This window comes from Pristis pectinata, chromosome 10 (assembly GCF_009764475.1).
Source record: "Pristis pectinata isolate sPriPec2 chromosome 10, sPriPec2.1.pri, whole genome shotgun sequence".
Classification (NCBI taxonomy): Eukaryota; Metazoa; Chordata; class Chondrichthyes; order Rhinopristiformes; family Pristidae; genus Pristis; species Pristis pectinata.
In genome coordinates this window covers 88,366,039-88,391,285 of record NC_067414.1, presented here as the reverse complement: position 1 = coordinate 88,391,285, position 25,247 = coordinate 88,366,039, and the positions used below count along the sequence as shown (strand labels likewise).

Genomic DNA, 25,247 nt, shown 5'->3' with positions numbered 1-25,247 from the left:
GGCACAACTTAAAATACCCATTTCCCCCCTCCCCCCCTCCGTGTCTCTTATTATTTTTTGGTTAACCATGGGAACTGTAGTGGTTAAATTATTGGACTACTTATTTAAGGGCCTGAATTAATGAGTTCACCATGCCAGCTGATGAATTCAAATTCAGTTATTGAATAATCTAGTGTTTGTTTCAGTAACAATGATCATGAAATCTCATAAACCTATCTGGGTCGTTAATGTCTTGTAAGGAAGAAAATCTCGATCCTTATCTGGTTTGTTCTATGTCTGGCACCAGCTCTGAGGTGACTTCTGAAATGGCCCAATGCTTTGTTTAACCACAGTGTAATGAGTAGGTGAACCACCTGGCAACAGGTCTAGGTATAGTAGATACAGACTCAGCTCTTTTGATTTGGTGAGATCTTCCTCATGCACCAAAACTGGAAGAGGTGACTCACAGACTAATTACGCACAGGCTGCCATAATCACAGAATTAACACACACAAAATGCTGGAGGAACACAGCAGGTCAAGCAGCATCTACAGAGGGAAATAAACAGTCAACGTTTCAGGTCAAGATCCTTCATCAGGACTGGAAAGGAAGAGGACAGAGGTCATTCTCTCTTCTGTCCTCTTCCATCAGGTAGAAGATACAGGAGCCTGAGGGCACATACCACCAGGCTCAAGGACAGCTTCTACCCCACTGTGATAAGTCTACTGAACAGTTCCCTTATACGATGAGATGGACTATGACCTCACGATCTACCTTGTTGTGACCTTGCACCTTACTACACTGCACTTTCTCTGCAGTTGTGACACTTTACTCTGTACTATTATTGTTTTTACCTGTACTACATCAATGCACTCTTTACTAATTCAATGTATCTGCACCTCGGTACAAGTGACAATAATAAACCAATACCAATACCAAGTAGGGGGAGGGGGTCCAGAATAAAAAGGTAGGGGGAGGGGGTTCAGAATAACAGATCCAAAGGGGGTCTGATGAAGGGTCTCGACCTGAAATGTCGACTGTTCATTTCCCTCCATAGATGCTGCCTGACTACATCAATGCACTCTTTACTAATTCAATGTATCTGCACCTCGGTACAAGTGACAATAATAAACCAATACCAATACCAAGTAGGGGGAGGGGGTCCAGAATAAAAAGGTAGGGGGAGGGGGTTCAGAATAACAGATCCAAAGGGGGTCTGATGAAGGGTCTCGACCTGAAATGTCGACTGTTCATTTCCCTCCATAGATGCTGCCTGACCTGCTGAGTTCCTCCAGCAATTTATGTGTGTTGCTTCAGATTCCAGCATTTGCAGAACCCCTTGTGTAATCACAGAATTATTCCTTTCCATTAACATTCCAGTCTCCTCCATCATGTTCCTTGGATACATCTAGTTCCACCAGCAGAACAGGCTACTAAAGGTGGCACAGCAGAATAATTGAGTAAGTGACCCCCATGGTCTCGTGGCACGAGATCACACACAGACAAGTAAACCTGTTAATTGCTACTGTCCTTCCTCAGCTCAAGAAGCTCGATGCCATCCAGTACGTAGCAACCCATTTGATTGATACCTTCTATCCATGACACTGCTAAGTATGATCACTGTATGGTCCTTGTGGAGACTTAAGTCCCATATTCCCTTTGAAAGCATCCTCCATCAAGTGTATGACATTCCCTTTGTGCTAATTGATTAGGTTTGGTAACTCAAAACTGAGCATCATGAAACACAGAATTGTATTCCACCACAATCAGTAACCTCAAAACCAGCATGTCCCTCACTCTACCGTTACTGTCAAGCCAGGAAAGAATCCTTCAGTGAGGAGTGTAGAAGACCAGGAAAAGCTCCAAGCATGCTTAGAAATGAGGTGCCAACCCATTGAAGCTACAACATAGAGCTCACTTATGTTAACTGCAGAAGGAGCATTCAAAATACCACTAAGCTTTCACAGAAACAACAGATCAGATCAAAACTCTGCTGTCCTGCTACATCCATTCGTGGATTTGAGGTGAATAATTAACCAGCTGCTGAACATTTCTATCCTCAGTAAGAGTGTGACTGCAAAAGGTAAGGCGATCTGCAGCCAGTAGTGCCTGGTGGATGATCCATTTTGCCCTCCCCCTGAGTTTCCCATCATTACCTAAACTGATCCGCCAATTTGATTCATTCCACATGACATCACGAAACAGCTGAGAGCTCTGGATACTGCAAAGTTTATGAAACTGGACAACATCCCAGTGTGGTTGCGAAGATGTGCTGCCGCTAAGCTGTTGCATTGCATCTAATACACCATCATCTACTCTTCCACGGCGAAAATTTTCTAAGTGTATCCAGTCCACAAAAAGTAGGACAAATCCCATCTGGCTAATGCCTGGCCTAATAGCCTACTCTCAACAATCAGCAAAGAGATAGAAAGTGTCATCAACGGTGTTTTGAAGCGACATTTACCAACATTCTGCTCACTGATCGCCTGTTTGGATTCCACTAGGACCAGCCCCAAACCTAATGCAGTCTTGATCCAGAAACAAGCAGCAAAGCTGAATTTCACATCCAAAGTTGGAGTGATAGTTTATCAAATGGTCGTGTGGTACCAAGGAGCCCTAATAACAGTGAGTCAATAGGAATCAGGGAGGGTCAGGTTCTGCTGGGTTTTCTTCTTCATCCCTTGAAGGTTTAACTCATTCCTCAGACAAAGCAAAATGGTTGTAGTTGTTGGAGTCAGTTAGCTGTGCCTCAGAACATCGCTGCAGGATGTCCTTATGTGGTCTCCTGGGCCCAACCAGCTTCAGATGCTTCGTCAATGACCTTCCTTCCATCATAAGGTCAGAAATGTGATTTGTAGGCACACCAATGAAGCTGATGGTTGGACGTTTTCGCAGAGTTTTTCCATTGGTGCTCACCAAGTACGACCAGAATAAAGAAACTGCATTTTCCCAGCATCTGTCCAACATTCTGAACGCCATTTAAATCACAAGATGAATCCAAATGGAAGAACCACATTTCAGTGACTGCACTGCATTTTCTGAAATAGTGCCTTCAGAATCAAATAATCTGCGTTGTATAATCACTTAAGTGGGATGAGCGTTAAAGTGACTTAATTAATATGATTACTCTTTCCATTTCAGGCTGTCAGGAGACTAGAACGGAAAGAAATGTCGGAAACCTTTGAGTTGTGGCAGATAAAACTAGTGCAGCAGTTCTATAACTCCGTTTCACTCCAGGATAACTTTAAAAACAGCAGCACTGGACTTCTTATCAACCCCGAGTTCCTCCTTGCCATGAAGAGTTCATTAGATAGCACCCTGGATCAGTGGCTCCATGGTAAGCAAGTGCTGTTGTTTTGTATATAAGAGTGACATTCCTGGGTATTGTGGGTAGGGTTGATTTGCAGCTTTAAAGTTGACCTTGTATATTTTGTCTCCAGAATATATAAATATGGTCATTTTAAAGCCAGTTTAAAATAAAAAAAACACAATTTGGATGTGTGATATGTTGGGAAAAGGAAAGTGGATAATTCTGCAGTTTGAAACACTGTCTTACAGACTGTTAGGGGCTTGACTACTTTGGTGGAGGGGCAGGTTCTGCTGGGTTTTCTTCTTCGTCCCTTGAAGGTTTAACTCTTGACGTATTTGTCTGCATCCTCCTGAACTATTCTAACAAAGTCCAACAGAAGCTTTAGGAACAACACCTCATCTTCTGTTCGGCATTCTGAGCTCAATGTTGAATTCAATCATTTCTGGTTGCTCACTTTATCTGTTTGTTTCAGAACTGGCTGTCAGTAATAATTTTGCTCTCTTCACTGATGCTACGTGATTTACAGGGCATTTCCCACAGTGCTGATTTCCCTGCATTTCACAGCTTTTACATCTCCCTTTGTTTGTTCACTGTCTATCTAACTTCCCTCATTAACCCATCAACCAGATGGCTTCATCACAGTAACCCTGTTCTCACCATTTCAAAGATAATCACTTTGGCCTTTCCATTCCTCCCCTACCCTCCCTGCAATTTAATTTGTTTTCTTTCACGGTTCTGATAAAGGGTTTTGGTCCTGAAACATTAGCTCTGTTGCTCTTTCCATAGATGCTGCCCGACCTTCTGAGCATAGTTAGCGTTTTCTACTCTTACTTCAGCCTAGGAAGTAAGCTGTATTAGTTTTTCTTGAGCAAGTCATGATTGCCACAGTTAAGTCTAGTACTCCTGGGTAGGCAGGGAAACGAGCCTTCTTCCTAACCATTATCTCATAGGCCCTGCCATAAGGTGCCCATGCGTGGTAACAGTTGATGATAGAGCCAGCCACAGCCGTCAGCTATCCAATAACTTGCCAACAGTCAAGGGCACAACCAAGACTAGTGCTCTCTTGGACAAGGCATTGGAGTGTGACCATAGTCTTGTCAGGCAGTCATTTAGAAGAGGTGGGCAGAAGAAATAAATTGACCCGATTAAGGAGGCATTCCACAGAAGTCCTATGGCCTCTGTCACTGCAGTTTATTCATGATATTGACCTGAGTGAGCCCTGTTTCTGATTTCATTGACTGAACTAACGAAGGAGAGGAAAACAGTAGCAAGGGCAAACGAAAGTCAAGCACACATCACTCCACATGTAGGGGCAGTTAACGAAATAAGAAGTAAAGCTTCATTTTTGGGTTTGCCCATGACCGAGTTCCCCTTTTTTTTGCCGAAATCAAACAGGAACTCCGAATGTTGTAATATAGTTGCTGCAGTCATTTTGCCTGTGTGGCGTTCACATTGTCAATCAAGTAATTCACTAAGCAAATGGAAATTCCAAGTAAAGTGATCCAAGATTTGCATTAAGCTTCATAAGTAAGTCAGCAAATAAAGAAGCCAGAGTCAAGAGTAACTTCACATTTCATTGGTTTAAATCAAATTCCTACAATGCCTAAATGTACTTGAATTTTCATGTTTATTCTTGGTGCTTAATTTGCCCAATACTCAAAATCTATTTTTTTTTTACATTTTGCTCAGAATATTCTCTTTCTTTGAGGAAACAAAGCTCAATTTATGACCCCTGAAACAAACATTTTCCATCCTGTGTATTATATTTGATTGGCTTTATTTTATTAGTTTAAAATTCAAACTGCAAATTCATTTGCTGTACTGTTCTATGTTCTGTGTAAATTGTTTTAAAATTCACGTACAGAAGGTGGTTTGATATGCTTAAAAATTGTCTTTCTCAAATCCTAGTTACATTCTTAAAATGGAAAATGCTAGTAACCCTCAGAAGGTCGGGCAGCATCTGGGGAAAGAGAAACAGTTAATATTTTGGGTCCAAAACCCTTCATCAGAACTTGGAAAGAGAGAAAGCACTTTTGTTTTCAGTAATAGTGAAGGTGGGGAAGGGTAAGATAAGATATCTTTATTAGTCACATGTACATCGAAACACACAGTGAAATGCATCTTTTGCATAGTGTTCTGGGGGCAGCCCACAAGTGTCGCCACGCTTCCGGCACCAACATAGCACGCCCACAACTTCCTAACCTGTACGTCTTTGGAATGTGGGAAGAAACCGGAGGAAACCCACACAGACACGGGGAGAACATACAAGCTCCTTACAGACAACAGCTGGTATTGAACCCAGGTCACTGGTGTGTAAAGCGTTACGGTAGAGGAGAACAAAGGAAATAACTCTGATAGGGTGAGACCAACTGAGTTAATGTGGCAATTAGAATTCCTATAGTATAGAACACAATACACTTTTCTATGTGTTTTTCTTTACAGTGACTCAATCTACAAACAAGGTGTATGCTTTCCATCTCTATTTTGATACAATTCTTTATCAATTTCTTCTGCTCTGAAGGCATGCCATTGCTTGTGCGCTAAGTAAGGAGACCAAAGCTGCAGAATTGTTTAAGGATTGTAAATCCTGCATGCCTGATAGCATTCAATAAATCTCCTCTGCATTCTTTCTAAAGTTGATAAAACCCATCCTAAAGTGTGGTGTCCAAAAGTGAACACGTTACTCAAGCTGGGCCCCAAACAGCAGTTTATGAAGGATTGGCATAAAATTTTACTGCTTCTGCACTTGAGATTAATAAAACCAAGGATTCTGCAACCATTTCTCAATTGTTCTGTTATTTTCAGTAGTTTCAGTATGTACACTTGCAGGCTTGTTTCCTCATCTACACCCAAAGGGCACCCACCCTGCCGAGTGGACTATCCCTAAGTGCTTATCCCCAAGTACAGTCTCCAGGGTCTTTATGTCAGTGGGCATTCTTTACATGTGAGCCTACAATAGGTGATCCTGTTGAAATATTGCAGCCAAAGTCTGCCTCTCTCCTCAGCCAGTACTTATATTTGCATTTTCCAGTGGGATTAGGGGTGTGGGGGAGAACATAGCCATTTCTGAAATCAAGAATGCTCAAACCATTCCCATTCCTGACAATCCTCCTCAGCTCAGTTCTGGATCTTGAGGTCTTTCCGATCTGTGCTCTTTCGCGTTTAATCACTGGGGTAATTTTTTAAGTGGATTCCCATGATCAGAACTGAAGGAGAAGACACAGTACAATGTCTCATGGAAACTATTCCTTGAAGTTGAGTTTCTATTTACGCTTTGTAGCCCAGTAAAGTAAAAGTCACAATGGTCAATAAAGTTTGCTGATAGCCCACTCGACAGTCAGCAGTGTGGGTACCCTTTGGGTGTAGATGAGGAAACAAGCTAACAAGTGTACATACTGAAACTATTGAAAATAACAGGATAAATTGAGAAATGGTTACAGAATCCTTGGTTTTATTAATCTCAAGTGTGGAAGAAGTAAAGTTTTATGCCAATCCTTCATAAACTGCTGGTTGGGGCCCAAGTGGAGTAACATGTTCACTTCTGGACACTACACTTTAGGGTGGATTTTATCACTTCACAGAGGAGATTTACCAGGCATGCAGGATTTACCAGTCCTTGGCCAATTCTGTAGTTTTGGTCTCCTTACCTAAAGGAGGAATATACTTACCGAGGAGGGATTGGCAAAGGTTAACCAGACAGACTCCTGAGATGGTAGGACTGCCATATGAGAAGAAGTTGTCAGCTAGGTTTGTACTCACCGGTGCTTAGAAGAATGAGAAGGGATCTAATGGAAACTTGCATCATTCTTATCATATTAAACAGACTGGATGTTGCGAGGATGTTTTTCCTGTTTCAGGGTCTACTACAAGGGGTCCCAGTATCAGGTTATAGGGCAAGAGATTTAGGATGAGAAACTTCTTCACTGAGAGAGTGGTGAACCTGTGAAAATTTGCTGCCATAGAGGGCCGTAAAGGCCAAGTTACTGAAGATATTGAAGAAGGTGACAAATAAATTTCTCAATGCAAAAGGAATCAAGAGTATGGGGACAGAGTGGGAATATGGTATTGACACAGGTGATCAGCCATGATCCTATTGAATGATGGAGCAGACTCAAAGGGCCAAATGGCCTACTCCTGCTCCTGTTTTTTATGTTTCTATTGACATGGGTGTTGACAGATCATAAATGATTTCAGTAAAGAGGAACTGTTTTCTGTGGCTGAGGAGGGACAAATTGAAAGTGATTGGCGGAGGAACATTGATCTGGTCTCAATTGGAGTAATGTATTCATTTCTGGTCACCATGTTACAGATAGATGGAGGCATTGAAGAGGGTCTAGAGGAGATTTACAAGAACGTTCCTGGGATTAGTTGGAGAGATTGGGACCTTTTCTTCTGAAGAGAGATAGCTGAGGGAAGATCTGATAGAACTGTATAAAATAATGAGGGGTCTGGACAGAGTAGAGAGTGGAAAGCTGTTCCCATTGGTGGGGGATTTTGAGGACTAAAGGTCACAGATAGTTAAGAAAGAGGAAGAGAATTAATGTGACATAAGGAAAAACTTTTTTTTACACAAGAGGGTTAGAATCTGGAATTAACTGCCAGCATGTGTGATGGAGACTGGTTCCATTGTGGCCTTCAAGAGGGAATTGGATAAATATACATGGTATACTGAGAAAATAAATTGCAAGGCTACAGAGAGGAGGCTGGTGGAGTGGTTTGGAACTACTGAATCACTCGTAGAGAGCCAGCACAGAAAAAGTGGGATGAATAGCATCCTTCGTTGATGTAACCGTCGTAGGATTCCATGATTCTTGATTCATTGGCTGGGTCACTTTTTCTTTTGTAATTTTATACCAAGCAGGAACACATAACTGTTGTGTTCCTGCATTCATTCCTTAAATGTTAGCCATTGCCTATCCAACGTCATGCCTTTTAGTGAAGCTTCCCAATCTGCCATAGCCAACTCACTCATATCTTCATGGTTTCCTTTGTTTAGACCTGGGACTCAAGTGTTGAATTGAACTCCCTCAATTTTTATCTCAGTGAGGATTCTATCATGTTGTGGTCACTCTACCCTAATGCAGCAAGGTTATTAACTAACCTTTTCTTTTACATAATACCCAGTCAAGGCTATCCTGTTGCCTACTTATCCGTTCAAAGTACTGCTCCAATAACCGGTCTCTATACATTTCGGGAATTCTTCACCCATAGTACTACTGCTGATTTGGTTTGGCTAATCAATATATCACCAAATGCACCCATGACTACTGTCGTACCCTTGATGCATACATCTCTGATTTCCTGTTTGATACCAGACCCTATATTATTATGACTGTTTGGAGGCCTATAGACAACTCCCAACAATGGTTTCTACCCCTTGCTACTTCATGGCTCTGGCAGACGGACCCCTCATATTCATTGTCTGAACCAATATCCTTCCCACCGTCTTTTACTAACAATGTTACTCCACCGGCTTTTCCATTATCACTGTCGAATGTCCTTGGATATTTGGTTCCCAGCCTTGGTCACCCTGCAGCCACGTCTCCATATGGCACTCATTTACACCTATTTGCACTGTTAATCCATTCACCCTGTTACACGTGCCTTGGCAATTGAGATTCAACACATTTAGATTTATCAGAGGACTGATCCTCTTGCTTTATCAAAGTCATTACAGGCTTGAAGAACAAAGTCACTGCCAGCTCCTGTGCGGCGTCATACTATACTTCCTGGCATGGTCCTCGCTGGCAAATGAGTATGTGTGGGCTTTGGGTAAAGACAGAATGGGGCTCAGGGTTGAGGTCCCTAATCCTTGAACAACCACCAAGAAGTTAACTCCATGGATGCTGGATGTGGATAGTGGAGGACCCAAGGCCCATTGAACTGACAGTCGGTAGAGGAGATAAAACGTCAGTGAACAGTTGTCACTGGCGCTTATGGTATTAAAAACAGAAGTGACCGATGATTTCTCAGTGACATTTTGTCATGAATATTATATTTAGTACAGATGAATAATGGAGCTAGATCATACTGAGAGCCACCCCTCCCCCCACCACTAGAGCTGCATACAATTTTGGTGTCATGTTAACAAAGGATGCACTTGTACTGGAGATGGTGCAGGGAAGGCTCACAAGACTAATTCCTGGGTTGAAGAACAGTTGAGCAAGTTGGGCCTCTACTCATTAAAGCACAGGAGAACAAAAGGTGATCCTATTGAAATGGATAAGATTCTGAGGAGGATTGACGGGGTGTTTGCTGAAAGGATGTTTCCCCTCTTGGGGGTATTTAGAAATGGGGGGCATAATTTCAGAGTAAGGGGTTGCCCATTTCAGATGGAAATGGGGAGGAATTGCTTCTCTCAGTGGGTCATGACTCTCTGGAATTCTCTATCCCAGGGATCTGTGGAGGTGGAGTGGTTGCATTTTTTTTAAGGTAGGTATCAACAGACATTTAAACCACTACGGAGTCAAGAGGTTTGAGAAGAGAGCCGGAAAGTGGTGTTGAGGCCATGATTGGATCATGTTAGAGTCATAGAGTTGTAAAGCACAGAAGTGGACCCTTCAGCTCACTTCATCCATGCCAATCTTTTTGCCCATTTACACTAATCCCATTTGCCAGCAGTGGGTCCATATCCTTCTATGCTTTGCCTGTTGATTGACAGGGCAGGATCAAGGGGCTAATTAGCCTATTTCCTATGTTTTATATCTGTTGTGTTGAAATTAAGCTTCCTGCTTTTACCACTACCTGCTTGTTCTGTGACAGAGTCTAAGCCCATTTTTGTATAGTGTTACTGACTGCAGACTTTGTAAGTCATCAGTGTATAACTTGGTCAGCTGGAGAAAATACACAGTGACTTCTCAAAAGGAGTTATGTCTCATATTATATTTTTACAGAACCTTGATTGCAATTATTAGTGTTCTGAAGCTTTTAGTTTCTAATAAATTAATTTGGTATGTTTGACCATTTTAATGATTTTCACCACAAACTGCCCCATTTTTTAATCAGTTTCAAATATTTTCCCCAAACCAGGATGTGATTGTTCATGAATTTCCGATTAGATTTTACAATGAATTGGAACAGGCTTTCTGAAGGCAGAGACAGTGACCTCATGAGTATCGCAACCTTTCCCCTCAACTTGACAGCAGCAATGTAACCTCAGCAACACTTCCTGTCACCAGTCACTCTGCTGTCTGTAACAGGAAACAGGTCACGCGCTAGCTCACCACCACTTGGTTTTAGCTCCGTATTTTTGGCTTGTGAGACTGGTTTTGACCTTCAACGTGCTCCATAAAGAAAAGGTGAACTAAAAATATCCTTCTGATTATAGAGATATCAGGTATAAAATTAAAACCCAACCAGACCACAGCCAATCTGAACCTGACCCATACCCAAGGACTTGTAAGTCTTCTGATGCCAAACTCTATCCTGTCATCACCATCCTGAATACCTTCCTGGCCAAGCACACAGTACACACTCATTTAAGTTAACACTACAGGACCCCTCTATGGCTTCTATTACTCTATATATTTGTAATGTAGGTGTGTAATAATGCATTTGTTTAAAAAGTCCTGAGCATTAATGCATTTATCTATGAACGGATGGGCTGACTCTAGCCCAAGGACCTTTTCTTTTCAAAGGAAACCTGATCTAGACCCACACATATGGTCGAGTTCTGTCAGGCTCTGATCAGGTAGCCAGGCTGTATTCTGGCCACAAGACTGGCTCACTGTGAACTGAGTGGCCCAGACTGCTTTATGTGTGTTACTGGCACCTTAACCCCAAAGGACATATCTTTTCCATGCCTGAGACTCCAAGTTTGGTATGGTATGGTATTGGTTTATCGTCATGTGTACCGGGATACAGTGATAAACTTTGATTGTGCATCATCCAGGCAGATCATGCTACACATAAGTACATTGAGGTAGTAAAAAGATAATAAAATGCAGAATATAGTGTTGCAGCTACAGAGAAAGTGCTGTGGTAAACAAGTAAAGTGCAAGGGCCATGATGAGGTAGATTGGGAGATCAAGAATTCATCTGTAGCCTATGTAGTGGCATTTCTTTGCTTCTATATATCTGTTCACTGGATGTGGACCTCGCTGGTAATGCCCCTGCATTTACTGTCAATCCCTAATTGCCCCAGACTAAAGAAGCAGTTAAGAGTCAACCATGTGACTAATGAAGATATCTTAGCTTATCTTACATTGGTGGGTCTGGAATCACATGGGGACAGACTGGATAAGAACAGCAGATTTCCTTTCCTGAAGTATGTCAGTGAACTTCATGAGTTTCGATCACAATCTGATAATGAAAATCGATTTTGTTGTGGAGGATGATCGACAAATCAATAACGCTAAATCCTCACTGTCAAAAGCTCTTATCAGAAAGAAGACTGTTCTGATGGATTCCAGGGTGCTCTTTGGGTTGAGTTAATTGGGTGGGACCGTGCCTATGGTTGTCCCCATAGCATCAACTATTACTTAGTTTGAACTTATAGTTCTCTGGAAGGAATTAGAAACAGGTGAAGCATGGTCGGGAAGAAAGGCCTTAAATAGCTTTCAAAGAGGTGCTGAGAAATCACCAAGTATCGTGTATTCAAATCCCACATGCAAAATTTTGTCTTAGGTAAGCTCAGAGCACAAACCACCAGACTCAAGGACAGCTTCTATGCCACTGTTATCAGACTCTTGAACAGGCCTCTATTATGCTAAAAGATGAACTCTTGCATTCTTGATCTCCCAATCTACCCTGTTGTGGCCCTTGCACTTGTCCACCTGCACTGCACTTTCTCTGTAACTGCAACACTCTATTCTGCATTCTGTTTTTCTTTTTACGACCTCGGTGTGCTTACTTATACCGTGATCTGGCTGGATGGTATGCAAATAAAAGCTTTTCACTGTACCTCAGTATAAGTGACAATATTAAACCAACACCAATACTACTTTGTGAGCTGGTGCCAAGAATGACTGTCCGGGTTTATTTCTAAGAAACCATTTGGTTGAATAACGTTGTTCAGGAAAGGAAACCTAACACTGCCACCAGATGCGCCCTGCACGTGTCTACAATTCCACACTTTATGGTTCACTCCTGGCGGCTTAAATCTTTTCTTTGCTCCTGGTCACTGCATGGGAGGGTGTCAACCTCCAGATGTACTCACGCACATTCGGATCCCATCGAAGTCAACTGAACCGAATATGGGGAGATGACTTCATTCTGCGGCTATTAACGATGGACTAATAATCTCTGCCCTCTAATGTGCACTGAAGCAGTTTACCAACCCGATTCATTTTAAAAGAAATGAGTCTCGAAGTTGACCCAAGGATGGATAAGGAATTGTTGGCATTGCCCTATAGTCATTATGAGACCTGATAGAAGTTTGTAAAATTATGAGAGGCATAGGCAGGGTAGACAGTCAGAATCTGTTTCCCAAGGTAGAAATGTCAAATACCAGAGGTCATGCATTTAAGGTGAGAGGAGGAAAGTTCAAAGAAGATGTGCGGGGCAAGTTTTTTACACAGAGAGTGGTGGGTGCCTCGAATGCCCTGCCAGGGGTACTGGTGGAAGCAGATATGATAGTGGCGTTTAAGAGGCTTTTAGATAGGCACATGAATATGAAGAGAATGGAGGGATATGGATCATGTACAGACAGAAGAGATCTAGTTGAATTTGGCATCGTGTTCGGTGCAGACATTGTGGGCTGAAGGGCCTGTTCCTGTGCTGTACTGTGCTATGCTCTAGAAAGTGACACAATGAGAGATCAAGAGCAAAAGGGCAAATTAACTGTTAGAAGTGGATGTAGAGAAGAGGAAGCGTTCTGAAGTTAGAAACATTCGTTCATTTGGGGAGTATACCCTGAACTATCTTGGCAAATAGAGAGCCGGTGATACTCAAAGGATAAGTACCAAGGAATCAGTTACAGAAGATACAAGAGACTGCAGATGCTGGAAAAAACTGCTGGAGGAGCTCAGCGGGTGGAGCAGCATCTGTGGGGGAGGAAGGAATTGCTGATGTTTTGGGTCAAAACCCTGCATCAGGACTGAGAGTGCAGAGGGAAGATGGCCAGTATAAAGAGGGGAATGCTGAAGTGGGGGCCAGTATTAGCAATTAGTTACGGAATGTCACTGTCTACATGTGAATGAAAAGGATTTGAGTATCTTTGTATTTTTCCTTTCTGACCTATAATTTTTAGTGTCGGGAGATGTGCTGTTACATTCCTACCTAAGTAGTCAGCCCTTGGAGGAATCGCAAATTGCCATGCTGGCTTGTTTCTTGGTCTATCATTCAGTGCCAACACACCAGCAAGTCACAGCAACGGGAATTGAAGGTAAGGACAAAACTTGATCCTAGGTCTGATCTGGATGCACTGTCTAAAAGTAGATTAAGGAGGGACATTCGTAAGGGAATTGGGTTAATACTTGAAGGTGAACTCTCTTGATGCTTTGATTTCTAGATCCGTTTGCAATTGAAAAATACATAAAGAGACATTGAAGAACTATTTTGAAATCATGAAATTATATATAAAATAAATCCGGAAATTTAAAAAAGATATGATTAGAATTCAGTTTTGGATCAAGAGAGAGTTTTCTTTTTAATTTTTGAAATCCTGAAGGGTTTAGAAAGACTACCTAAAAAAGAAACTATCTCCAAAGGCTGTAAGGGGAATGATCAAGGGCTTGGATTTGTGGTGATTGGTGGAATAACCAGAGGCAACATGGAGAAAATCTTTTCAACAAAGCGAGTGATTGACTGTGTATTGGGTACAAGTACAATAGCAGCCTTCAAAAGGGGATAAAAGTACTGGAATATGGGAAGGCAAGAACATCTAGATTTCCCTTTGGAGACCCAATGAACCAGATGCTACCTTTTGTGCGGTACTATCTTTTGATTTTAAGAAAACATCTTTTGATAGAACAGTGGAATTAACAAGGAAGCTCTCCCACTGAGGGATCCTAACACAACGTTTATTTTCAAGAAGCTGCACATTTATTCCCATTGCACACCAGGATGCCGCAGGACTAAACAAGCATCCAATGTGGTCTGCGACTTGTTAACTTGTCCTTTTATGCTGGTGACCGAGGAAATAATGTTAACCAGGCACTGGAAGAATTCCAGGCTCTTTTCCAAAGATCCTCAGGAATCTTTTAGATTTCAAAAGATAGTGTTTTGATTAAAGATCTCATAAGGGGAAAGCTCACACATCTTATTGCATTTGTTCTCAAATTATACCAACTATTTTGCAGTGTCATGAAATTCATGCAGGTCTTTTCACTCACACACTGCATCTTTGTTTTCCTCTTTAGGTACTACAAGTTTTTCAGAACTCCTGCTGAAATTTAGCCAGCTACGTTTACCTGTACAGGCGTTGTTGAGGTTAGCTCCAGTGATTCTCGGTAATCCCCAGGCAATGTTGGTTTGATGTCCACTGACCCTTATTAACAGCTCTAGAACCAGTAGGACTGCCAGTGGAATCTCTGCAGTCTGGTAATGGAGTTGATTGTTCTCAAACTAAAGCTCGTGAGCAAACAATGTAAATCCTACCATTTGTTACTGTGTGTTAACATCAAGTCATAGGTGTGTATCTGTCGACTAAACATGGATTGAATCTGTGAATAAAGACGTCTACTTTTGCAGTTGCTTGTGACACTGTCCTTTAATGCAGAGTTTGTTAACCCGTGGAAAGAACTGATAAGAGAATCCCAGCTGGTCCCCTTGAGACAGTCATGGTTAGGTTATGCTCCTCCCTGTTTCCATGCTCTACAACTCTATGACTCCCTGCTACCAGCCACCCTTGCAGGCTCCTTGGAGATGCAAAGGAAAAGACAACCAGTTTGGAGGTTGTGGTGTGAGGAGGCAGCTTAGGCAGTAAAATTTCTCAAAAGAATCAAAGAGTTTGGCACAGATAGGGGGAAAGCACACAGTCTTTTTTCTCAGGGAAAGGGAACCAAAAACTAGAGGGCATAGGTATAAAGTGAGAGGGGAAAGATTTAAAAGGGACCTGAGGACAACTTCTTCACACAGAGGGTGGTGCGTATATGGAACGAGCTGCCAGAGAAAGAGTTGAGGCAGGTACAATAATGACATTTAAAAGACATTTGGATAAGTACATGGATAAAGAAAGGTTTAGAGGGATACAGGCCAAACACAGGCAAATGGGATAGCTTAGGTGGGCACCTTGGTTGGCACGGACGAGTTGGGCCGAAGGGCCTGTTTATTGTATTACTCTATGACTCTGAGTTCCTCTGGAACTGGAAGACACATACCCCATGTTGCTTTTGTATGTAGCGACATCACTTGTGGCTAGGAACTCGCTCTGGAAGGATTTGGATTTATTTAGCGCCTTTGACATCTCAGGACAGCCCCCCAAAGAGCTCTACAGCTAATGAAGCCCTAATGGAAATGTAGTCATTGTGCATAGCAGCCAATCTAAGCATGCCAAACCCTCACAGAAATATGATAATAATCAGGCAATGTTTCAGTAATACTAACAGAGATAAATATTAGCCAGGAGCATGATCATATCTCCCCTAGTCCTTTTCAAAGTAGTACCCTGAGATTTGTGAAGTCCACCTGAGAGCAAACATCTCAAATTTACAACTCATCTGAAAAAGTGCCTGCAGCAATGTGACACTCCCTGCATTTTGCAGTCAACTGACCTGAGGCTAATTTCACATGCCCCATTTGTTAATTTGCATCTTATGTGATGGCTTAGGTGTCAGACATGCTTAACAGTAGTGTATTTTACATCTGACTTGAGAAGCTATGACTTCAAGATCCAATCCATAAACTGCGTATCCGGGTGGGCACTCGCACTGAGTCTGTGCTGCGCTGCCAAGAGGGGCAGCCTTTCAACTGAGTTGGTTAGGGTATAAAACTTTGGTTAGGCCGCACTTGTAGTATTGCGTTCAGTTCTGGTCACCCCATTACAGGAAGGATCTGAAGGCTTTGGAGAGGGTTCAAAGTTTATCAGGATGCTGCCTGGACTACAGGGTGTTGAGCTTGAGTTTATTGTCATATGCACAAGTACACGTATGCTCAGGTGCAATGAAAAACTTACTTGTAGCACCATCATCCGGGTCATGACATCTTCTCGCAGCTACCATCGGGCAGGAAGTACAGAAGCTTGAAGTCCCACACCACCAGGTTCAAGAACAGCTACTTCCCTTGAACCATTTGGTTCTTGAACCAACCGGCACAACCCTAATCACTACAGTTTAGCAACACCACGACCACTTTGATCACTTTGCACTAAAATGGACTTTTGTTTGTTCTAATTGTTTTCTTTCTTGTAAAAATTGTGTATAATTTATGTTTAATATATGCTTTTCTTGTGAATGCTGCTGATATGTTGCTATGTGCTTGCGATGCTGCTGCAAGTAAGTTTTTCATTGCACCTGTGTGTACGTGTACTTGTGCATTTGACAATAAACTTGACTTTAGACTTTTTCACAGCATTAGCTATAAGGAGAGGTTGGACAGACTTGGATTATTTTCTCTGGAGCATCAGAGGCTGAGAGGAGACCTGATAGAAGTTCACAAAATTATGAGAGGCATAGATAGGGTAGACAGCCGGTATCTTTCTCCCAGGGTGAAAACGTCAAATACCAGAGGGCTTAGTTTAAAGGGGATGTGCGGGGCAAGTTTTTTGAAAGTGGTAGGTGGTAGTGGAAGGAGATTTGATAGCGGCATTCAAGAGGTTTTGAGATAGGCACATGAATATGCAGGGAATGGAGGGATATTGATCATGTGCAGGCAGAAGGGATTAGTTTTATTTGGCACCATGCTCAGCACAGACATCCTGGGCTGAAGGGCCTATTCCCATGCTGCACTGTTCTATCTTTGTCAAGCCAAGACTCCTGCTAGTTGGACATAGAAGATTCCCCAAGAATTATTTCGGGGATCAAAGTAGTTTCATCCTCTCCCCTCCTCTGACTATTAGTGATGTATCAACAGAGCATCCCAAACATTGGTTTTCTGGCCATTATCACATTATTTTGAGAGCTTGCTCTGTTGAAGCTGGCTGTCACCATGTTAACTTCACTGCAATAGCTAAACTAAAGGTAGTTAACAAGTCCTCGCAGTAAGTGCGCAGAACCTTCACTGGAGACACAAGAGACTACAGATGCTGGAATCTGGAGCAACAAACAATCTGCTGGTGGAACTCAGCGCGTCAAGCAGCATCTGTGGAGGGCGGGGGGAGGAAACTGTCAACGTTTCATGTCAAAACCCTGCGTCAGGACTTAACCCTAATTGGGTCTGGTTTGCGCAGGGTGAAGTGGTGGAGTAAAGGGCTCCAATTGCTCATCCATTTGATACAATAATCAGTGAGGGGAGGAAGCAAAAAAGAAGTATGCTCCATTCACATGACAGTGCACAGTGTCATGGTTGTAATTCAAAATGGGATAAATGTTCTGTACAGATTTGAAGTTAACATTTTTTTTCAAAAGGATAAAGGACTCACCATTTACTATGGAAGCAGCAGTCTGCCAGGTCTGCAGATGAGCAATCAGCCCACTGTCTATTGACTTTGAGCAAACAGATCCAGGAAAATCTCCCTTATAACTATTGCTGAGTAAATGCAGCTTGTGAGAAAATGCTGGCGTTCAGCTACTCAAAAGACATGATAGTGAGAACTTCAGAAAGAGCTGTGATGGACACGTCACAGCTGTTAAGTTTAATCAGATTGTGGGTAAATAGGAATGTGTGCTTTGGTGGATGAAAGGTAACCAAAGCACAAATAATTGCCTTTTACCAGATTAGTAGTCACAAGGAACAATGATAATGAACTTTTTGCCGATCGTGGTAATTGATCTTTATAAATGAATCTGCCACTGAAACAGATAAAATCTGAGGAAAACACTGTGCAAATCTGGGAGTGTATTACCAATCCTGCATTGTCATTGGGTCAAAATCTTGGAACACTCTTTCCAAAAATATTGTGGGAGTGTCCTCAGCCCCTGGGCTTCAGCGATTCAAGAAGGCTGACCATCTTTCAGGTCATCGACCTTTCATCTGGTCTTTCATCTTTCCATTGAGCTGAAAGATTGGCTCTGTTTCTCGCTCCACAAGTGCTACCTGACCTGCTGCACATTTCATTCATTTTCTGTTTTAATACCAAAGGCCATCCCGAACTCCAACTGTACCTCATCCACTGCTATATCACACATTCATTCAAAATCAGAATGGCAAGACCAATCCATATTGGCTTCCATTGATGATTTATCCAAATTCTCCATGATCTTAGTTTTAATATGACTTTGTGTAATGTCAACCACAATGGACATGAAACTTAATGATCTGTACTTTCCTGGGTTTATTTACTATTTGACACAATCTAGTTCAAAGCACATCCATGCCAGACCTGAACATAGCAGGTGATTATGTGCTGGCCTTTCATTGCTGTGTCCGAACAAATTGGATAAAAATTGTAAGAAGGCAACACCTATCATCAAAGACCCCCACCATACAGGCCAAGCCATCTTCTCACAGCTACCATTGGGCTGGAGGTACAGAAGCCTGAAGTCCCACACCACCAGGTTCAAGGACAGCTACTTCCCTTCAACCATTTGGTTCTTGAACCAACCGGCACAACCCTAATCACTACAGTTTTGCAACACCACAACCATTTTGATCACTTTGCACTAAAATGGACTTTGTTTTCATTTTGTTTAAATTGTGTTCTTTCTTGTAAAAATTGTGTATAATTTATGTTTCTCTTGTGAATGTTGCTTATATGACGCTATATGCCTGTGATGCTGCTGCAAGTGAGGTTTTCTTTGCACCTGTGCATACATGTACTTATGCATATGGCAATAAACTTGACTTTGACTTTGAAAGGAGATTCAGAGCAGTCGAGGGTAAAAAGCCATGCCATCACACTGCCTTTAATTTGACAATCCCATTTTGACCTTCACAAGGAGGCAGAATATATTGCTTTTAACTTTAGAGGAAGTTAGAGAAGGAAATGATTATTCATTAAAACAGATAGTATGCCGAATAATACACTGATCGTAAATAGGCTCCGGAAGGAATGGGTCTGATGGTCCAAAGGTCCATTTCTTGCTGTGAATTTCTATTTGTTATTGTTCACCGTCACCGAACCTACTGCAAACTTTTACAACCGGACTTGAGCTTGGCGCATATGATCACTTTGGAGAGTGTTCGTGCTCTATTCAGAAACTCGTCCGTCAGTGGTGTTATTTATGGGAACCTTAACTAAAGTTCTTCTGCAGGAAACTGAATGGACCTTCAGTGCCTTTTTGTTAAGGTTTGCATTGGCTAATTGCCACATTGAAAGATAGAGCTGTATGCCAAGCATAATGCAATTCTAATCTTATTTAGCCATCTCTCTTATAAATTATATGCAAATTGATAGGTGCTTATGAATGAACAAGCTTTGTTACTTCGTACACTCAAACAATGACAAATTATAGAGGCAAACATGGGAGGGAAGAAGGTCTTGCATTGTGGTATAGTTGTTATTGTGATGTAAGGAAACAGGAGAATCAATTTCCGCAGAACTTAAGAGCTAAAAGCAGGAGGAGGATATACAGCCTGTTCCACATAGAAAAAGGAGCAGGGGTAAGCGCTTTGAACCTACAAATTTAAGTTTTCCAGCTGCCGTGGTGGGATTCAAACTCATGGATTAGTGGTCCAGAAGTCGGCTGCTAAGTCCAATAACTTAATGACAACACTACCTTACCTTTTTACCCACCACTGAAGACCATGGCTGATCCTGTGCCTTGTACATCTCCTCGTACAATCCCTAATACTTTGATTCTCTTAGTATCTGAGTATCTAAAGAATATACTTAACCACAGAGCATGCACAGATCTTTTAGGTAGAGAGGTCCAAAGATCCACAACCTATAATGTAGAAGGTAAAGTCTCAAGGAGGCAGAGTTGGGAGTCTTGAATGGAAAAGAAGGGCAAGTCCCAAAGAGGCATTTTAGACAGACATTTAAGTAGTCAAGGCATAGAGTGAGGGCAAATGGGATTGATACAAAAAGGTTGTCATGGACATGGTAGGCCAAAGGGCCCATTTCTGTGCTCTGTGAGTACAGATCATGTGAAGAGAGGTGAGAGTCAATGAGGAGAGAGGGGAAAATACAGCAGAAGTTCACTGGATGCTGTCTCTTGTGAGGAGGGAAGATCCAAAACAATTAGATTGTTAAAGCCATACCAAATCTTGGGGAGAGTGATTCAAGTTCTGGGCAGAATTAGCTCTAAACATTCCCGTTGGTTTGGAGGGTCAAAGAAGAAGATGTGAATGGAAGATTAGATTTGTGGGATTGTTCTAAATCAGAATCAGTTTATCACTGACATATGTCGTGAAATTTTTTGTTTTGCAGCAGCAGTACAGTGCAAAGATATAAAAATCTATAAATTACCCAAAAAAATAGTGCAAAGATAAAAGGAATAATGAGGTGGTGTTCATGGATTGTTCAGAAATCTGATGGCGGAGGGGAAGAAGCCGAGTTTTGATCTCTGAGCTTTGAAATCAAGAGGACAGGAGAAAACTATACAAAGTGAGCTAACAGGATGCGAAACGTGGTTTTCATGTTTAGTGGTTGGGCAACAAACAAATAAACATTCAATACCAGATGGGTGAATGGATGAAGGACAAAGAAATGAGGGACTGGAGTGGGTAAATGTGATTAGGACCGCTTACTTGATTGGTGGCTAATTATTCTGAACATATTTTCAATGATTTCACAAGATGGGTAAATACAATGTTCCTTCGGCCTTTTTTATGACTCACGTCTTTGCCTCAAGTGTACTTTTGGTCTCATTACCTGCATGGTGGGAACATGGTGATCTTCTGTAAACAAGATAACAGCTAATACCAAAACACTGTAAGAACTCACATTACCGGTCACAATGGATTGTGCTGGACCTAAGGTATTTGTGCTTGAAGGGAGTCTACAGGTACAGGTCAGTTAACCATTAGCTGTGGGCCTGTATTGAGGTGGAACGTTTATCACTGATCCCATTTTATTCTCCCCACATTCCCCTCAGCTCCCCCAGATTCTCCCACTCACCAACACGGCAGGGGCAACTTACAGTGGCCAATTAACCTACCAACCCGCACGTCTTTGGGACGTGGCAGGAAACCGGAGCGTCCGGGGGAAACCCACGCAGTCACAGGGAGAATTTGCGAACCTCACGCAGACAGCACCGGAGGCCAGGATCAAACCCGGAAGCTGGGAGGCAGCAGCTTCGGCACCGCGTCTCCCCATGCCTCATGGAATGACCGCAGCAACAAGACCTCTGAGTCAGCGGGAGCACTCAGGCAGGAAGTGACTGCAGGACACGAGTGTCATGCGGCCCAGTATCGTACCCCACATGCCAAAGATTTGCAAAGAACAATTTACATAAAACCATATTAACTCTGCGGACTATGGTTTTCCATATATCCTGCTTCCACTTCCTTAATGATGGATACCAGCATTCTTTGCACATACATTTTGCATAATATCATTCCAAGAATGACTCAAGTTCAGCTGCAATTTGAATATTTCCCACGCTCCCAAATCCTCAGAGTCCCTTTGGCTGAATCACAGTAAAATGATGATGAATTGCGGTCAATCTGTAAATCACATTGGTTTCATGTGAAGTGGATGGCGTAAAGAAGATACGCGACGAAGTATGTCCTAAGCATATGTTTGTCAAGCATTCGAAAATGGACATGAGTAGTTTAATTTGGATGTTGATCATTGTATATTAATTAAGTTTTATTTTGTTGACATATTTAATATAGTTTGTGGTCCATGAGAGCCTGTGATTAAATTCAACTACCTCTAAAGATCCAGGGTGAGAAGTAAATCAGTTGCAGTATTTCCACGGACAGTCCCTCCAGCTCTGGGAGCTCTGGGGCTGAGCTTTGGATCCACTGAGTCTGATTAGTAAATGGCCACAGAAGTGGAAGGTCATGTGTATGGATTAGGGTAGAGAAAGCAGGGTACTGGCCTATCCAATAATTGCTGAGAACATTCAGAATGTGTGTGTGTGTGTGTGTGTGTGTGTGTGTATACTTAAAACACATGTGTTTATACTGCTCCTCCCCAAGTACCAAGTTTAAATTCCTGCAAGTGTCCTGGTAACGGGAATCAGTCCTCTCAGGTTGAGTGATAGCATTACACTGACCATATATTGTTTAGTGTTAAGGGTAGGAGTCAAAAATTTAAGAGTACGACATTTCTTGCATTACCTATTCTACTTTGATAAGCAGCAGTGATATATGTTCAAATTGAACAGGCCTTTCAGCCCACAATATTCGCCGAAGCTAATGACACTTAATTACACCAATCCCTTCTGTCTGCATATCCACATCCCTCCATTCTCTGCACATTCATGTGCCTGTCCAAAAGCCTCTTAAACACTTCTATCGTATCTGCCTCCACCACCACCCCTGGCAGCGCATTCCAGGCACCCACCACTCTCTGTGTAAAAAAAATTTGCCCCACACATCACCTTTGAATTCTCCCCCCCTCACCTTAAATGCATGCTTTCTAGTATTAGACATTTCGACCCTGGGAGAAAGATATTCTTTATTCACTTGTGGAACTGGTTGTTCATGCCTAAAGCCTCTATACATACTGATATATTGGTGCATGACATGAAGAATGTTACCCTTTGCATTCCACCCTCTACACTCTGATCCATCCACCCGCTGAACATCTCAACCTCTGTCTCCTTTCAGACACCCCCACACAGTGATGCCTTTGCACCTCTCCTAACACATGGCTCGATATCAAATATTGTTTGCCAGTTACTTCTGGGTGGTGCCGAGGCCAATTTGCTATGCTAAAGGTTTTACGCAAATGCAAATTGCAAACATTGTTTAGCATAAATCAAAAGACTGCAGATGTCAGAAAGCTGAAATAAAAACTAGAAGTTTTGGAACAACTCAGCAGGTCAAACAGCATCTATGGAGAGAGAAATAGAGTTAATGTTTCAGGTTGATGACCTTCATTCAGAAAAGAAAATAAAGCAGCAATTGTTAGAGATGGTCACCTGGTCTATTCTCTGCATAACATTTATCACTTCACCTCTCCTTGAAGACTGACAAATTGTCATTTAGTACAGCAGGGTTCAGGTTTTATATGTGGCTAGGTCTCTATCAATTTCTATCAAAGTCATTCATTTGGAACAGATTTGAATGATAAGGAAAAGTCATTTTTAAAATGCATTAACAGGAAGTGGGTGTTGATGGTTGGGCAAGTGTTAAAGCACTTTCCTGATTTCCATTGAAAAACATAGTGCTAAACTGCCTTCTTGAACAGCACAGTGGTATAAACAAGGCAGTTTAAGGATTTGCTTCTCTTGATCTGGATGGCAGAAGTTCACAGAGGTGTTACTGAAGATGTACAGAAGGCAGTCAAGGCAGACTGGTGGTGGAGAAGTGAACGTTCGGGGTGGTGGATGGGGTTTCAGTCAAACTGCTTCTCCTGCATGGTGGCACACTGTCATTATCGGTGTTATTTATTTCATCCGGTGCTCCCAGTGCGGCCTCCTCTATGTCGGTGAGACCAGACGTAGTAGATTGGGAGACCGCTTCGTCGAGCACCTCTGCTCTGTCTGCCATGCACAGTAGGCATGGTAGTGTAGCGGTTAGAGCGTAACGCTTTACGGCACCAGCGACCCGGGTTCAATTCCTGCCGCTGTCTGTAAGGAGTTTGTACGTTCTCCCCGTGTCTGCGTGAGTTTCCTCTGGGTGCTCCAGTTTCCTCCCACGTTCCAAAGACATACGGGTTAGGAGATTGTGGGCATGCTATGTTGGCGCCGGAAGCGTGGTGACACTTGCGGGCTGCCCCCAGCACACTCTACACAAAAGATGCATTTCACTGTGTTTTGATGTACATGTCACTAATAAAGACATCTTATGCCAGCCGGGATCGCCATAAGACATAGGAGCAGAATTAGGCCATTCGGCCCATCAAGTCTGCTCCACTCTTCGATCATGGCTGATTTATTTTTCCCTCTCATTCCCATTCTCCTGCCTTCTCCCCGTAATCTTTGACGCCCTTACTAATCAAGAACCTATCAATCTCTGGTTTAAATATACCCAATAACTTGGCCTCCACAGCCGTCCGTGGCAATGAATTCCACAGATTCACCACTGTCTGGCTAAAGAAATTCCTCCTCATCTCTGTTCTAAAGGGACGTCCTTCTATTCTGAGGCTGTGCCCTTTGGTCCTAGACTCTCCCACTACTGGAAACATCTTCTCTGTGTCCACTCTCTCCAGGCCATTCAATATTCAGTAGGTTTCAATGAGATTCCCCCCTCATCCTTCTAAACTCCAGTGAGTACAGGCCCAGAGCCATCAAACTCTCCTCACATTGTTAACCCTTTCATTCCTGGGATCATTCTCGTAAACCTCCTCTGAAACCTCTCCAATGCCAGCACATTCTTCTATAGATATGGAGCGTAAAACTGGTCACAATACTCCAAATGTAGTCTGACCAATGCCTTTTAAAGCTTCAGCAGTACATCCTTGCTTTTATATTCTAGTCCTCTTGAAATGAATGCTAACATTGCATTTGCCTTCCTTGCTGCCAACTCAACCTGCAAGTTAACCTTTAGGGAATGCTGCACTAGGACTCCCAAGTCCCTTTGCACCTCCAATTTCCGAATTTGTTCCCCGTTTAGAAAATAGTCCACGCCTTTATTCCTTCTACCAAAGTGCATGACCGTACACTTCCCTACGCTGTATTCCATCTGCCACTTCTTTGCCCATTCTCCCAACCTGTCCAAGTCCTTCTACAGACTCCCTGCTTCCTCAACACTACCTGCCCCTCCACCTATCTTTGTATCATCCACAAACCTGGTCACAAAGCCCTCAATTCCGTCATCCAGATCATTAACATATAACCTGAAAGGTAGCGGACCCAACACCGACCCCTGCCGAACACCACTAGTCACCGGCAGCCAACCAGACAAGGCCCACTCTATTCCCACT

General features: G+C 42.5%; 1 protein-coding gene across 2 annotated transcripts in view; it reads left to right on the top strand.

The window, feature by feature from the left end:
- Positions 1-14,935, top strand: part of anapc1 (anaphase promoting complex subunit 1) — a 167,657-nt gene extending 152,722 nt beyond the window's left edge. For both annotated transcript variants that reach the window (XM_052025123.1, XM_052025124.1), the window contains 3 exons: positions 3,121-3,316; positions 13,479-13,613; positions 14,590-14,935. In XM_052025123.1, the coding sequence (XP_051881083.1) occupies positions 3,121-3,316; positions 13,479-13,613; positions 14,590-14,705 (447 nt within the window). In that variant the 3' untranslated portion in view covers positions 14,706-14,935. The remainder of the gene's footprint in view (positions 1-3,120; positions 3,317-13,478; positions 13,614-14,589) is intronic.
- The last annotated feature ends 10,312 nt before the right edge of the window (positions 14,936-25,247 follow it).